The sequence below is a fragment of the Giraffa tippelskirchi genome, chromosome 11, assembly GCF_054371585.1.
Source record: "Giraffa tippelskirchi isolate mGirTip1 chromosome 11, T2T-mGirTip1v1.2.pri, whole genome shotgun sequence".
NCBI classification, from domain to species: Eukaryota; Metazoa; Chordata; class Mammalia; order Artiodactyla; family Giraffidae; genus Giraffa; species Giraffa tippelskirchi.
Window position 1 is genome coordinate 40,708,689 of NC_137285.1, and position 16,394 is coordinate 40,725,082.

Genomic DNA, 16,394 nt, shown 5'->3' on the forward strand with positions numbered 1-16,394 from the left:
GAATCCTAGGGATGGCGGAGCCTGGTGGGCTGCCGTCTATGGGGTCGCACAGAGTCAGACACAACTGAAGCGACTTAGCAGCAGCAGCAGCAGGAACTTCTATCATGGTCTCTTCCTTTTTTTCTTACTAATGTAAGGTTGAACTAGTGGTTGAATTAGTGGAACAAAATTCTTTTGATGTATGTGTACAAATGTGTGTGCACGCATGCCTGCTGTTCCAATTCCATATTATAAATAATCGTAAAAATTTTTTTTTCTGTCCCATCAACTTTTTAACTTGAGAAATTTTAAATAGATAATTTGCATAATTCAATTAAAAAGTATATAAAAGAGTACACAGTAAGAAATCTTTCTCCCCTCTCTGTTCTCATTCCAACCAATCCATTTCCACTCCTGCAAACAATCAATGCTATTAGATTTTTGGTATCCTTCTAGAGATATTTTATGTATATACAAGAAAAATTATATAAATACACAATTTGCTTCCCTTTTTCACACAAATGGCTATCTGGTTCATACATTATTTAGCTTACTTTTTTCAACAATAAATCTTGCTATCTTCTAACACTCTCTCTGCCCTGGCTCTCTCTCCTGTCTTTGCCCACTCTTTTATTCTTCTATCACTCCTAATATGCATTCACACTCCACTTTTGTGTGCTAGAAACACATTAGTCTGTTCACTGATTAGTTGACTTCTTATGCTAAAGATTCTTGTGACTTTTTGTGCTAAAGATTGTACGTTTATGCACTCAATGTTGTCTGCTTAAATGTAATCCCCCGAAGGATGTAGTCTTTTTTGGTGTAGACTCTAGACTCTAGCATAGCACCAAGAATAATTACGAGTTGAATGAATATCTTCTCCTAACTTTGACTTCTGATTTTTTGCCATCCACTTAGTGTTTTAAAACCAGATCTACCTACTTTTACTACAGTGCTAGCTTGTTAATAGACAACATGGATTGGCCAGATTTTGATAGAAGATACATAGAATCATTCTTTTAGTAAGTCAGTATGATAGGAAAATAGATATGAAATAATTATAAACCTTTCAGTTCTTTTAAATTGTATCTATAAATTTCAAATTTGATCTATATTATAACCTTAAACTACTAAATTTTTAAAAAGAACTTGAAATATTTTTGATAACCATACCTAAAACTTATATGAAAATGACATGTGAGTAGCTAACTTTTAAAAACAAGAGTATAAAAAAGAGTAAAAAGATATTAAATTATACTAAAAAAGTAATAAAAACAGGGTGGTATTGGCACAAGAACAAATTAATGAATGGAACAGAATAGCAGAGATACACTAATGTATATATAATTACTATTAATTTTGTGGTATGACAAAAATGATAAACAGAAGATAACTTAGTAGATAGTTTTGGGAAAACTTAAATCATATGAGAAAAAAACATGTAACTGGATACCTGCCTAAAACCCCACATGGATTAAAGGCCTAAACATGAAAGTTGAAATTATAAAATTAATAAAAGAAAATATAGAAAACTATTTGTGATCTAGGTGGAGGAAAGAACTTGTTTTTCATTTTTTCATGCTGAAAATTTTCAAATATGTCAGAAGTATGACAAATAGAACAATGAACTTTCATATAGCTATCACCTAGATTTTAAAATTAGTAAGATTTTGTCATGTTTGCTTCGTCTACTCTTTTTTCATTAAAATTTTTACTTTGTCAAAGTATCTTTTTTTTTTTAACTTTTAAAACTTTTTATTTTCCATTAGAGTATAGCCAATTAACAAACAATGTTGTGATAGTTTCAGGTGAACAGCAAAGGAACTCAGTCATACTGTCAAAGTGTCTTAAAACAAATTCAAGATTTCATATAATTTCATCCAATATAGTCCACAGTGTATTTTAAAAATATGGGCAAATTTTCAATATGTATCTACAATGCCATCATTGTACCTATAAAAGATAATAATTTTTTTGGTCATACCATGCAGCCTGTGGGGTCTTTGTTCTCCGACCAAGAACTGAACCCTGTTCCTGGTAGTAAAAGCACTGAGTCCTAACCACTGGACTGCCAGGGAATTCCCAAGATAACAACAATCATGTAAGGGCTTTTTAAACAATCAAACTTGTACACATCAAGTACATTAGAATAGTTTCCTTGGGTGGGAGAGAGAAGGAAAGATGCGAATGGAGCACGGAGACAAAAAAGAATAAATAAGTAGAACAGGAGAGAAAACGTACCTGTGTCAGTGATGATAACATACCATGAGCTGAGGGATAAACCTCACCCCCTTTCTGTGCCCAGGCAGGGGCAGGGATGGGAGGTGAAGAGTAGGAACAATTTATATCTGGGTGAAAATAGGCACTTTCCTCACAGGATTTGAGAAACTAGACACAAATATATGAACAAATATCTCTCCTATTGTGTGAATCTCAATATAAGAGACTGACCATAAAAGATTCTTCCTTAGACTGCAAGAGGAGTCATGAAGTGCTCAAAAAACAAACCCAAACACGGAGAGAATGTCACCAGTAGCCAAAGTTGGAACAATTCAAGCCACTTAATAATAAGGTACTGTAGTAATGAACTATAACCCAAAATACATATCCACGAGTTCTTCCTAATATAAATAAATTATTGAATAAATTAATGGGGAAGAAGAGACATATCTCTTATGCAGAAGAATTCCGAATAATTGATGCAGATGTTCCACACACAATAAGGAGGAACATAACTCTACATTCCGTAAGTGTGGGCTTCACATAGTGACTTCCTTCCAAAGAGGGCCGCATGGGGAAGGGGAGAAAGGACAAAAGAGTGCTTTTACAGTGGAGGAACCTGACAGATGCTATCTCAGCCAGGTAATCAAAGGTGATGTCAAAAGTCGTAAATCTGGTTGACAGTATGTACTCTGGAGATGATGTGATGAGAACATCACTATACCCCAGTGAACTTCTTCCCAGCACTCCATAATCGCAGGCTAATCATGAGAAAGACATCAGACAAATTCCAGTAGAACAACATGCTACAATATACCTGATCAGTACTCCTCAAAACTGTTAAGGTCATTGAAAACAAAGACAGTCTGAGGAACTCTTAACATCCCAGAAGAGCCTAAGGAGACATGACAAATAATATAATGTAGTATCCTGGAACCACAAAAAGGCCATTAGGTAAAAACTAAGGATATCTAAATAGAATGGGCTTCAGCTATTAATAATGTATCAATATTGGTTCATTAATTATAATATTATTGTATTAATGTAAGATGTCAAAAATAGGGGAAACTTGGGGGTTAGGTGGAGTTGGCATGTATTGTGGAAACCCTCCATCTCCATTCTTTCTATAAATCTAAAACTATTCTTTGAAAGAGTGTCATGAGACACTTCCCTGGAGGTCTAGTGGTTGAAACTGTGTGCTTCCAATGCAGCTGATGCAGGTTCGATCCCTGACATGACCAAAAAAAGGAAAAAAAGGAAGGATCCTGAAGTCGATGGTTAATGGGATTCATGGCAAAAATGTTCTTTCCTCTCTTCCAGTTGGGAAGGGTTTTTTGTTCGTTTTGCTTTATTATTACTGTTTTCAGTTCAGTTCAGTTGCTCAGTCGTGTCCGACTCTTTGCGACCCCATGAACTGCAGCACGCCAGGCCTCCCTGTCCATCACCAACTCCCGGAGTTTACCCAAACCCATGTCCATCGAGTCGGTGATGCCATCCAGCCATCTCATCCTCTGTTGTCCCCTTCTCCTCCTGCCCCCAATCCTTCCCAGCATTAGGGTCTTTTCCAATGAGTCAACACTTCGCATGAGGTGGCCAAAGTATTGGAGTTTCAGCTTCAACATCAGTCCTTCCAATGAACACCCAAGACTGATCTCCTTTAGGATGGACTGGTTGGATCTCCTTTCAGTCCAAGGGACTCTCAAGAGTCTTCTCCAACACCACAGTTCAAAAGCATAAATTCTTCAGTGCTCAGCTTTCTTCACAGTCCAACTCTCACATCCATACATGATCACTGGAAAAACCATAGCCTTGACTAGACGGACCTTTGTTGGCAAAGTAATGTCTCTGCTTTTCAATATGCTGTCTAGGTTGGTCACAACCTTCCTTCCAAGGAGTAAGCATCTTTTAATTTCATGGCTGCAATCACCATCAGCAGTGATTTTTTGTTTTTGCTAAACACAGGAGATCTTTGCTCAGAGACACAGAAAGTGTTTTTCTTCTCCCGCTTTTGGGATTATGAGTGAGCTTGCCAAAGTTGAAGACAAATGCTTCAGAACCCTTCAGCAGACAATATAACTATATAATTAGCTGGAACTTGGAGGGATTCCCAAGACAGCTGAGAAATGGCCAGTAGTGTACACTGATGGCCAGGAGCTTCTACATGTTAGACCAGGGGACTCACTCCTTTGAAATCCTCAAAGTTCTGCCACATGCAGTTAGAATGATAGTTTCAGCCAGTCTGAAGTAACATAAGTGATGCTAGTCATAGGATCTCTGAGCAAAGTGTTCAGACAGGGTTACCTGTTGGGGATTTCATCTCTTGCTCCTAGCATGGTGCCTGACACCCAGTAGGTGCTTAGCAAATGTTCATGAAGTAAATGGTAATGTGTTCCTAGAGGTCAGTGCCAGATTACAATATTTTACATATGGTTCTAAGAAGTAAAGAGCTGTATTGCCTGGCTGGTAAAATAATTATCATCTGAAAAAAGCATTTATTAAATATCTTCTAATTCATGGAATTTATCCATTATTAGCTCATCTACTGTTTGTTTCAAATCTCTGAATAACAGAACTGTGTCTTTCATTATGGGGAATGTTGGACCACGTGTCACTTGAAAGGTGCCTTTCCCTAAGTGTTTTTTAATGTGCTGGCTTGAACTCAAAACTGGCCTATCAGGGATGGTTAATGTTTTCCTCATGAGGAATCTTGACGCAGTTGAATATTATAATTTTTGCGTGTATTTTTATTAGCTCAGAACCTTTTCAGTTCATTTTTGCTAATCTACAATTCCTGTAATTATCACAAAAAAGTACTCTGGCAAATTAACCCCACTTCTTGATGCAGGCTTAATAGGAAAAAGTTGTTTTGAGAACACAGCGGTTTATAAGCACTGCTTTACAAAACACACTGCAACACACTTACACTTTGAAATACACTTTTAAATAGTTAAACGAGTTCACTGGTATTAAGTGGGTTTATTTCCATCCTTTATTTTCCCCTGTTAACTTCATTACTTAAGATACATCTGACTAGATGTTGGCAAAGGACCTCCTGGAAGCATGCAGTTATGGTGAAGGGGAGTGGAAGGAGCCCCTGTTTGTGGAGGAGAGCGGACGTCATTAGAAATAAGTGTAATTTGAACAGCTGACTCTGGTGGAAGATTGTTGAGAGAGTAATTGGTTATGTGAAAGTCGCTCAGTCGTGTCCGACTCTGCAACCCCATGGACTGTAGCCTGCCAGGCTCCTCTGTCCATGGAATTCTCCAGGCAAGAATACTGGAGTGGGTAGCCGTTCCTTCTCCAGGGCATCTTCCCAACCTAAGGATCAAACCTAGGTCTCCCGCATCGCAGGCGGATTCTTTACCATCTGAGCCACCTGGGAAGCCCAATAAAATTATAATAAGGGATTATGCAGTGAATCTGTGGATTAAAAGTAACTAATAACTGCTTCATATGATCTAAGATTCAGAAATACCTATGATAAAATAACTACGAAGAAGTAAAATCAAAACGCAGTCCTGGATGTTTTGATCATTGAAGCTGGAACAATGGGAATAACCATGAAAGCTTATTTCTAAAATAAATCCTTATAGGAGTCAGTGAGCAGAGACAAAAGCAGACTTTTAGAAGAACTAACTTCAAAAAAGATTCTCTGTATAATAGGGGTCAAATGGTTAAACTAAAATGATCAAGTCCTTCCAGGGATTCTAGGTCATGTCTCAGCCATCACTGTTGACTCGGACATTTCTAGAGACCTGGTACACTCACTCTTCCACTCTCCACTCTACTCACGGACCAGGCTTCTGGGCACTGAAGTTTGTCATCAGTCAGTTGGATGGTGGTACAGGACCAGCCTCTAAATACAGAGCCCCCTGGGCTCTGCAGTACACTGGAAAAGGTCTTGTGAGAGCCGGAAAGTGCAGCCTGAGTGTCTGGTGAGATCAAATCTGAAGAGAGAGGGAGATAAGGAGAAAGTTGAGTCATTAGTCACTTCTTTTAACTAACTCTCTGAAGTTGGCTAGCTTCACACTAGACCTGGTGATTAGGGGAAAGAGATGGCTCTTACAATTCAACTTCTTTAAGTAGAAAGAAATTTAAAGCGTCCCCTGAGCATTCCTCTTTAAATGCTTCAAAACAAACCTCAGTGTCTCTAGGCTAGTGCCAGTTCTCATCTTGCACACAGCCATTGATAGGGAGAGGGAATGGGTCAGGCATCTCCTATTGGACGGTGACTCGGTGGTTCTCTGCCTTTTCACAGCAATCTCCCAAAGGGAGGAACAGAGTCACAACACCAAGGGGCAAACTGGCAACCCTGAGAGGTCATTCCACTCTCCGAGAGCACACACAGGCTGTTATTCTGAAGAGGGGAGACTGCTTGCAGTTTTCCAAGTGGGTAGTCTGGAGTTTGCTAAAGAAGTGCTTTTTTGTTCAGTTATCCCTCGTAGAAGAGAACATATATAAAAGTTAAGAAGATTCAATACTGAGAATAATTTTTTTTTTACTTAAAAAAATTTTCTAATACATAAGTGTGATTTTTAGTTCCAGAGACTCAATTACTCAGTTATCAGAGATAATATGGATAAGGTGACAAGAGCTATACCATCTACCTCGCTGTTCAAACAGAAATCTAGGATTCAAGTTGTTTCCTCTCTTCTCATACCCAGTCTGTTAGTCTCATTATTTGTCCTTTATATATACATATATATATATTTTTTAATTTGCCTGCTTTTTGGCTCTTTGTTGCATCATATGATTTCTTTCATTGCGGCGCATGGACTCTCTAGTTGTGGCACGCGGGTTCAGTAGTTATGGCGCATGGGCTTAGTTGCTCTGCAGCATGTGGCATCTTAGTTCCATGACCAAGGATCAAATCCACATCCCCTGCATTGCAAGACAAATTCTCAACCACTGCACCACCAGGGACGTCCCTCAAAATATTTTAATTCATCCAGTTTTCTCCATTCCCATGATACCATTTTGCTTTAAATCACAGCCTTATCTCACCTGAACAATTACAATAATCTCTTAAATAGAACTCACTCTTACTTCCCTATACTCTGTTTTGTGGTAGCCAGAGAGATTTTTTTTTTGAACATCATACCTTTCATGAGGTTGTGTCATCTTCAGTGGCTTCCTTCAAGGGCTATAGATGATCTGGCCCTTCCCTACTGTCTAACTTCATTTCCTACCATGCTCTGCCCTCATACCACAGGCCTTGGACTAAGCCAACTTCTTATCTGCCTCAGAGACTTTGCCCTCGTTTCCCCTGGCTGTAATGCTGGCCTCCTCGTGACTGGTTCTTTCCTATCTTTTAGGTCTTAGCATAAACATTACCTCCACAGATAGGATCTCCCCAACCTGTCCCCTTGCCTTGTTTTTCTCCTTTTATTAATATCCTCTGCTTATCGTGTTCATAGCACTTATAATCTGAAATTGTCCTATTTATTTGTTAATGTATATGCTGACTGTTGATCTCTTCTCTCCCACAACAGAATCTAAGCTTTTCCAAGATAGGAACCATACTTGCCTTTGTGACATTACTGCATCTACAATACTTGTAACAGTGCCTAGAACATAGTAGATATTCAGTGGGTATTTGTGAAATGAATGAATAAAGAATAAAGAAAAGTCATCTGAGCATGGGTTAGCAAACTCTAACTAACCCGTCAAGGGCCAGAGAGTAAATATTTTAATGTTTGTCACCTATAATCTCTGTTGCCTGTTCTTCATGTAATGACCATTCTTCACTGTTACGAAAGCAGACCACAGGCTGGATGTGTCCCAAGGGTCATGATTGCCAAGCCCTCATCTAGACTAAGGGAGAAGTTTACCCATGACCATAGTTACCTCTGATGTCTAACTTTTGTATACTTGTCTGAGTTCTAGGATGTAGTAGATAAACAGGAGTAGCTGTGTCAGTTGTTATCTCCTTGTTCATGACCCCTTCTCAGTGAACCTGTTCCCCTCAGTTCTTGGAGAGGAATAACTTTATCAGATAAGATATTGCCCAGCTGTGTCTGACTCTTTGTGACTCGATGGACCATAGCTCGCCAGGCTCCTCTGTCCATGGAGTTCTCCAGGCAAGATTTCTGAAGTGGGTAGCCATTCCTTTCTCCAGGGGATCTTCCTAACCCAGGGATAGAACCCAGGTCTCTCACATTGCAGACAGATTTTACCATCTGAGCCACCAGAGAAGCCCTATTTATGGGAATAACCATCAGAGAATAAGTTTATATGCTACCTGATTTCCTCCACACCTCCTACTTGCTACTCATGGCCAGTTGTATGAGAGCTGAACTCTACCCTAGTAACATGATGTCTCTGTGGAATTTGGAATTGGGCCACTAAAATTTAACCAATTAGATGCTGTGATGGGCTCTTGAAATAAAATAGTTGCGTAGATCCAAAGCAAATGTGAGAGCATATTTTCAGAGAATAGAGATACCACAATAAAAAGGAAGTCCGTCTTCTAAAAACACTGAGAAGGAAGGAGCTACACAGGTAGAAGCAGAGACCTGAAGCCCCAGGGTCCTGTGAGAAAAGGACTAGCCTTGGGTCCTGTAAACCCAGTCTCATGGCCTGTATGGTCTAGGTTTGCTTTGCTTATGTCCTTGATATCTGTGAAGTGGTCTGTTGTTATCTCTCCTTAACTGACCTAATTTGAGAGAGCTTCTATTCCTGACAATGGGACTGACTGTTTCAAGTTACTATCAAAACTATCAATCAATACACACATATTTGACAGATGCCTGCTATGTTTAGGACATCTGATAGACGTTATATGTACAAGAAATTGTTACTGCCTTTAGGGAGGGTAAATATAGTTGAGGGATGAGACAGAGATATACAAAATAATAATTAAAAGCATAAGGCCATGTGCAATAAGTACCTCATGACAGAATTCTATGTGTCTAAGGTTTAAAAAAAATCAATTTTAATGGTATTTAAAGCAAAATGAAAATGGATGCTGAGGAAATAATACTATTTCAAAAGAATTACACAGTAGTACATCCTTACAAATGAAATTGCTTTTTATTAAGAATTACACTTTTATTTATCTGAGTATTTAAAGGACATTTTAGCAGAATTTTAAAACTAGCCATGAGTCAAATCTATTCAGATTAACCGAGAATAAACCATTCCTGTACTCTTTCTGAAAGAGATAATGACTATCAGACTATCTAAAAAATGTTTGGTCTTAACAACAAAGGACAGATAAAGTCCCTGGTGTGTTCAAAGTGAACTCGGGTATTTTATCAATACAGGCATCAGGTTACCAATTGCTTTAAAAATGCACTCCTTGATATTGTCTCTGTGTGGACAAAACATTCACTCTGAAAAAAACATCTCTAGAGATCTGTGTCTAGTATAAGTGTGTATAGGAATTAATTTTTCCTGAAAAATGTGTAGAAATGCCATCTTCTAGGGATGCTACCTATAAGATCTAAAGATCTACTCAGTCTGAAGTGGAAATAAACTCCATAAAGAGGACAAGTTTATCAGGAGTTTTGGTGGTGTTGTGGCAAGGGGTATCTTTAGTTGTGGCATACAAACTCTTAGTTGCGGCGTGTGGGTTCTAGTTGCCTGACAGGGGGGCCCCTGCTCTGGGAGCACAGAGTCTTAGCCACTGGGCCACCAGGGAATTCCCTATCAAGATTTTTTTAAAGTAAGTTTTAATCAAAGCATTGTTTTATTTTTTTATTTTTTTATTTTTTTCAAGGCCACTGACTATTTATTTAGAATTAAAACAATCAAAGCATTGTTTTAAAAGGAAATAAAGATGGGAAGCAGGGAGTAATAAGATTAATTGCCTGTCATATGAATGCATGGAAATTCAGCCTATGTACCATAATCTACACTTTAGGTACCAGCCATTTTTCTTCATCCACTGAGTATATACACTTGGTACAAAACAGGGTATGAGTCAGTAATTAATTTGTGTTCATATGCCAATACTGATAGTATTAATATTACACCAGTTAACTAATCAGTGGTTCTCCAGCTTAAGATCAGAATCACTTGGGAGCTTGTCGAAACAGATTTACTGAACTCCCAGAGTCGCTGATTTAGTAGGTAGGTCTGACAATGTGCACTTCTAACAAGTTTCTAAGGTGATAATGATGCTACTGGTCTGAGCGCCCGCATTGAGAACTGTGGAACTAACAACATTGACATAAGCCTGGACTTCCCTGCTGGATATGCCTAGAGAGTTCACTAGAACTGTGTGAAGAGATAGTCTGAGGTGATTTTCTTATGAATTCTAATGCTCAAAAGTCAGACAATGACTCTGGGGATTCTGTCTGTAATTCCGATTAATTTTTAATTTCCTCATTTTCACATAAGGCCCAATGCCAGCTCATAGTGGTGGTTTAGGTAAAGGGGTGCATGTAGCAGGCTCCAGTGAGAGTTGCCAGCAGGGGACCATGGCAGAAAATCTTCTCACCAAAGAAGTTCACACTAATTCCTTTAGTGACTGTGCTGGGCCAGTCCAGTTGCCATGTTTGAATGTGATCCTATTCATATGAAAGTTCAGAACAGGGAAGTCTATGGATACTGGAAGTAGATTAGTGGTTTTAGAGCTGATGGGGAGGGGGAGAGGTGGGGGAGTAGGGGAGGAGGTTATCTAAAGGGTACAAGGTGTCTTTTTGAGGTGATATAAATGTTCTAAAATTGTGGTGATGGTTGTACATACCTGTGAATATACTAAAAACCATCAAATTGTACACTTCAAATGGGTGAATTATATGATATATGATTTATATCTCAATGAAGCTGTTAAGGAATAAAATACTGTCCGCTGGCAGTTTGGTCATCCTCATGCCATGCTCACCATCTTCCTGGTGCCCAAAAAGCTTTCCCTGGTACTTGTGCATGCACAGACTGTCTCAGACAGATGGCCAGGCATTTCTAAAAGCAAAGAAGGGATTCCCAAAATATAATTAAGCTTTTGTTACCTATTACTTTTATCTGAAGTGGCAGAAGAAAGGTTATGAAAAAAGCACAAAAGACCAACAGAACAATTTTCTGGCTTCTTTCGAAAGTGGTTTATAAAATAAAAATTAAACGTTCCAAGTGTGAGAATTAGGAGAAATCACTGAGGCGAGGCCTACACCCCAGGAAAGCACAGTTTGAAGGAGACCATGAGACCTGGTCTTCAGAAAGCATCTTTATATATCCCACAGGATAGAGATGGTATTAAGAAGTGAAATAACTTTTCTTTCAAGGGCTACATGAAGAAGCTGGTATGTGAAGGAAAATGCCCTGAATGGTCCAGGCCTTGGACACACTTAAAAAAAAAAAAAAAAAAGCTTCAGAAAATGCAAGTCATCCCAAAAGCAAATTACCTCAGAGGTAATTCATGACTATGTTTGTAAAACATTTTCTGAGCACGTATAATAGCCCCCAGCACTATAGTCAGACGCTGTCCTAGGCTTAAATAATACCAAGGAAAGAGAGGCTGTCCCAGTCTTCAAGGAGCTTATTGTTCTACTACTTTCTGGTGACCACTTTGACAAATGGTGCTTTGGAAGCATAGAAAAGGGACAGGTAGATTATACAGTGGGCTTAGAGACAACTTCCTGTAGAAAATGACACTTGAGCTGAGTTTTAAAGGCTAAGTAGAAGTTAGCTAGCTAGAGAATGAAGGGATAGGACTTGGCAGTGTGGCCTTAAGAGCAAATGAGGAAGCTTAGCTTTGGAAGGCACTGTTGGCAGTGGCTTGGCTCCTTCACGGTCCTGGCACATGCAGAATCGGTCTACTGTGGTTCTAGAATTTCCTGGGTAACACTGATCCCTGGGATCTCGTGACATTACTTCCTCCTTTTATTTTTCCACTCACAGAATTTGCCATTGGTGGTGGCTTGCTGTCGTTGCTTGCTTCTGCTTGCCTCACCATCCTAACTGACTTCTTAGCTCTTTCATCACCTCTGTAACCAGTTTACTATAGTAAATGTCCTCTGCTCCAAAGGCCAAAAAAGGGGAAAAAAGCAAAAGAAAAAAGTGGGAAGGCATAGAAACAACAGACAGTATCATTTCTGATAGGAAACGGCAATTACCTGCGAATGGCTGGGTGAACGGTTGTGTGAGGGGAGAGGAACAAATAAAACAGGAGAAGTAGAGTGTTAGGTGCTAAACTGAAAGCCACAGAGAGTCATTGAAGGTTTAAGCAGGTGTCTGATTAGCATTTAGTAAGATCACCTTGGGGCTTCCCACATGGCACTAGTGGTAAAGAACCCGCCTGCCAATGCAGGAGACATAATAGCCTCGGGTTCTATCCCTGGGTCAGGAAGATCCTCTGGAGGAGAGCATGGCAACCTACTCCAGTATTCTTGCCTGGAGAATCCCATGGACAGAGGAGCCTGGCAGGGCTACAGTCCATGGGGTCCCAAAATGTTAGACATCACTGAAGTGACTTAGCACACATGCATGCAAGATCACCTTGGTAGTAATGGAGAGAGCAGGCTTATTGGGGTTGGTTATGCTCAGCTTATCAGTAGGAAAACCATTTAGGAAACTGTTTCAATAACTTGGTGAAGGATGATACTGGCATGGACTAGGCAGCAATTCTCAAACATTTTGGTCTCAAGCGCCCTTTACGCTCTTGAAAATTATTGAAGTCTCCAAGATAGCTGACTTAGTTCTCCACAGCACATACAGACACAACAAGGTGATAGAAAAGAGATTACTTGTTGATGAATATTTCCATTTAAGAGCCTAGACAACTTTTCTGAAAAATCTCTCGGCTGATTCTCTTCTGGTGCTTAAACTAGTCACTGAAAAGAGGGGGCAGAGGAAGCATCATGTCCTCTGTTTGAAATTAATCGTGATTCTGTCTCTGGAGCCAGGATTGGGGCTGCATTCAGCCTCCTCTGAAGCTTATGGAGGCATCTACCAGCAAGGAAGGCCGTGGAAAAGGTAAGGGGTATTAGGGCAGCACTATTGGTGGCTGTCATAGGACTCATCAGCGTAGAAGTTGTCCATCGAAGTCCCAGATCTAGCGATGATTAACCAGAGAGACAATGAAGTAAAATGAGCTGTGACCTGAGGACTGGACTGTAACGTGCAATGGCACTCAAAGAATGAGCAAAGGAAAGGCATGTTCTGAAAGAAAGCCTGGGGTAGAAGGAATAGTGGTTAGAATCAATGGGCTCTAAGTCAGGCTGCTATAGTTGAGCTCTAAGAATGCTGTTACCTGTCTGATCTTGAGAAAATTACTTAGATTTTCTAAATCTGTCTTCTCATCTAAAAGAAGGCAGAAATAATTATGCCTATTTCATTAGTGCTATTAAGAGGGAGGATTGAATATAGTAATTGTGTAGTTGGCACAGAACCCTTATTAAATTAGGGCTATTGTCTTATTAGCGTTTGTATTAATGAGGATCTGCTTCAGAGATAGAAAGATAATCAGATGTAACTGTAGTCAGGAGAGAAGAGAATTTTAAAAAAATATCTCCAGTGATAAATACTGAAAAGAAGTCACTTAAGATAAGGACCCTCATGCAATACTTAAGGGTTATCCTATTCATATTTTTAGCATCTACTATTGGCTTATATCGGAGAAGGCAATGGCACCCCACTCCAGTACTCTTGCCTGGAAAATCCCATGGACAGAGGAGCCTGGTAGGCTACAGTCCATGGGGTCGCTAAGAGTCGGACACGACTAAGCGACTTCATTTCCACTTTTCCTTTTCATGCACTGGAGAAGGAAATGGCAACCCACTCCAGTGTTCTTGCCTGGAGAATCCCAGGGACAGGGGTGCCTGGTGGGCTGCCGTCTATGGGGTCGCACAGAGTCGAACACGACTGAAGCGACTTAGCAGCAGCAGCAGCAGCAGCAGCAGCATTAGCTTATATTAAACTAGCAGTCAACTAAATCCACAAGATATTTTTATACAAACTCCAGTCAGACTAGGTCTCCATCTTTCTGTACCTGTGTAGCTAGCTGCAATATTTAATTTATGTACTACATTGTAGCTAACCACTAGCCTTGTAAGACTAATTTGAATCTTTGATCTATTTTGCTTACATTAGGTGGCATTTCCATTGTTAATGTCATCTGCATATTTGATGTGTATATCTTGTTTATTTTTGTCTAGTATTTTAACAGTTAAGTGGTAAGTTACGTTTATCTATGCTTCATTCTGTTTCCATATTTATTTCACATATGGTTGTGATAAATAAGTAAACGCCTGAACATGCCTAGTACTGTGTGTAGCACAAAGAAGGTGTTCCTAAGTTCTTCCCTACTGCCTTCTCTCTTCTTCCCTGGATCACTCTTCTTTTTCTCTCCTTTCTGTTTAAATTTCTTTAAAACTTTGTTTTAACATATTGCCTTGCTTACAAAGAGAAACTACATATAGAATAGGATAGTGTTTTAAAATCCAATTGGCTGGAATAGATTAAACTGAATTTCATGCTTTGGGTTGGTGACAGCTCCGTAAAGTGAGGACAAAGGCATAAATATACTTCTGTCTCCTTTTCTCATGGTTCCCTAATCCCTGCTCGCATGCTCTACCTCCCATCCCTCTCTCCCACATCCCCTCTAGACCCTCAAAGCAGAGCACAGTCACTTCACTGCTAATAGAAATGAATTCATTGAGTATCTATAATGTGTACAGCATCAGGTTAGGACTGAAGTTAAGATACTTGAAGCCGAAAACAGTCTCTCTGCCTCTTAGGACCTAATGAAATCTAGTATCTGGGTTTAATTCCCTTATGCTGGAGTCTCTTTGTTTTCCTGTAAATCAACGATCCCATGCTAACAGCTAGGGGAAAGAAAGAAAGGAGACTCCTTGTGAATTGTGCCCTCCCTCCCAGGTAATATGTACATTTTGTACGTGTATTCTTTCATGCTTCCAACAAATATTTCTGAAACTTTCATTGTGTGCCAGGCATGATTATAAATGCTAAGGGTACTGTGGCGAATAAGGCGGGCAAGGTCCTTATTCTCGTGGGATTTATAGTCTAGACGGGGTAGACAGACAATAAACACAAAGGAAAATGCATGAACAGGGCACTGTTAGACATAAATGTGATCTAGAGCATTGGAACAAGTGACACACTGCAGAGTGGGCAGGAAAAGCTCCTCTAAGCTGAGACCTGAATCACAAGAAAGAACCAGTTACACTAAGATCTAAAGAACATTCCAGGCATAAGACAAACTAGTACAGAGCCCTGGAGGTAGGGATAAAATCCCTGTGTTCACAGGGCTGAAAGGAGGCCAGCGTGGCTGGAGTGCAGCACCCGAGGGGGAGAGTGGTATGAGACAAAGCAGGAAAGCCATGGGCCAGATCACCTGGCAAGGCCTGGCCAACCTGGGGGCCTGTGAGAGTGTCCTGGGGGGCTTTAAAAATGCTGGGATCCCTCCTCCAGAGATTCTGATTCACTTGATCTGAGGTGGAGCCCAAGCGACAGAAGTTTACAGAGGCTTCTGTGCAGCAAGAATTGAGGATTGGTGATATCCGGGTTTCACAAGCCATGGTAGGGAGTTTGTATTTTCTTCCAAAGTGGAATGGGAAGTCACTAAGGGGTATTTAGCAGAAGAGAGATGGGGTTTGAGTAATTTATTTAAAAGATTCCTCTAGATGCTACACGGAGAATGGACCATAGAGGATCAAGAGAGGAAGCAGGCGATTATTGTCTTTTTGTGGACATATGCTTTCATTTCTCCTGGGTAAATACCTAGGAATGGAGTCGCTGGAAACAACCCAAATGTCTATCAAAAGGTGAATGGATAAATAAACTGTGATGTGTCCATACAATAAAATACCACTCAGCAATAAAAACAAAGAACTACTGCAATAGCATAGATGGACCTTAAAACCATTATACTGTGCAAACTCAGGCAGACACAAAACAGTATATACTATACTAATCCTCTTATGAGGTTTAGAGAAAGGTAAAACTAATCTGTGTTGATAGCAATCAGAAGTGGCTGCCTCTAGGGGCTAGAGACAACGGGAAGAGGTTTAGTAGAGAATTTATTAGGGTAATGGAAATGCATATTTTGATTACATGTGTACACATGTTTATCAAAACTCCTTTGAATTGTGCACTTAGAATCTGTGCATTTCATTGTACATGGATTTTATACCAATTCAAAAAATGAAAAAGGACTACTACACACCTACTAGAATGACTTTTAAAAAAAGCCAGGTGCTGGAGAGGATAAAGAACAACTAGAAATAAATAAAAAC

General features: G+C 39.7%; 1 protein-coding gene across 12 annotated transcripts in view; it reads left to right on the top strand.

The window, feature by feature from the left end:
- The window catches only part of JADE1 (jade family PHD finger 1), a 502,176-nt gene that overhangs the window by 398,404 nt on the left and 87,378 nt on the right, over positions 1-16,394 (top strand). For 3 of the 12 annotated variants that reach the window (XM_081538234.1, XM_081538232.1, XM_081538228.1), the window contains exon 1: positions 2,764-2,841. The exons of the other annotated variants lie outside the window; for them this stretch is intronic. Coding sequence is in view for 1 of the 3 variants with exons in the window: in XM_081538228.1 (XP_081394354.1) it covers positions 2,826-2,841 (16 nt within the window). In the remaining 2 variants the exon portion in view is untranslated. Of the gene's footprint in view, positions 1-2,763; positions 2,842-16,394 lie in introns of those variants that run through there. 12 annotated transcript variants of the gene reach the window in all.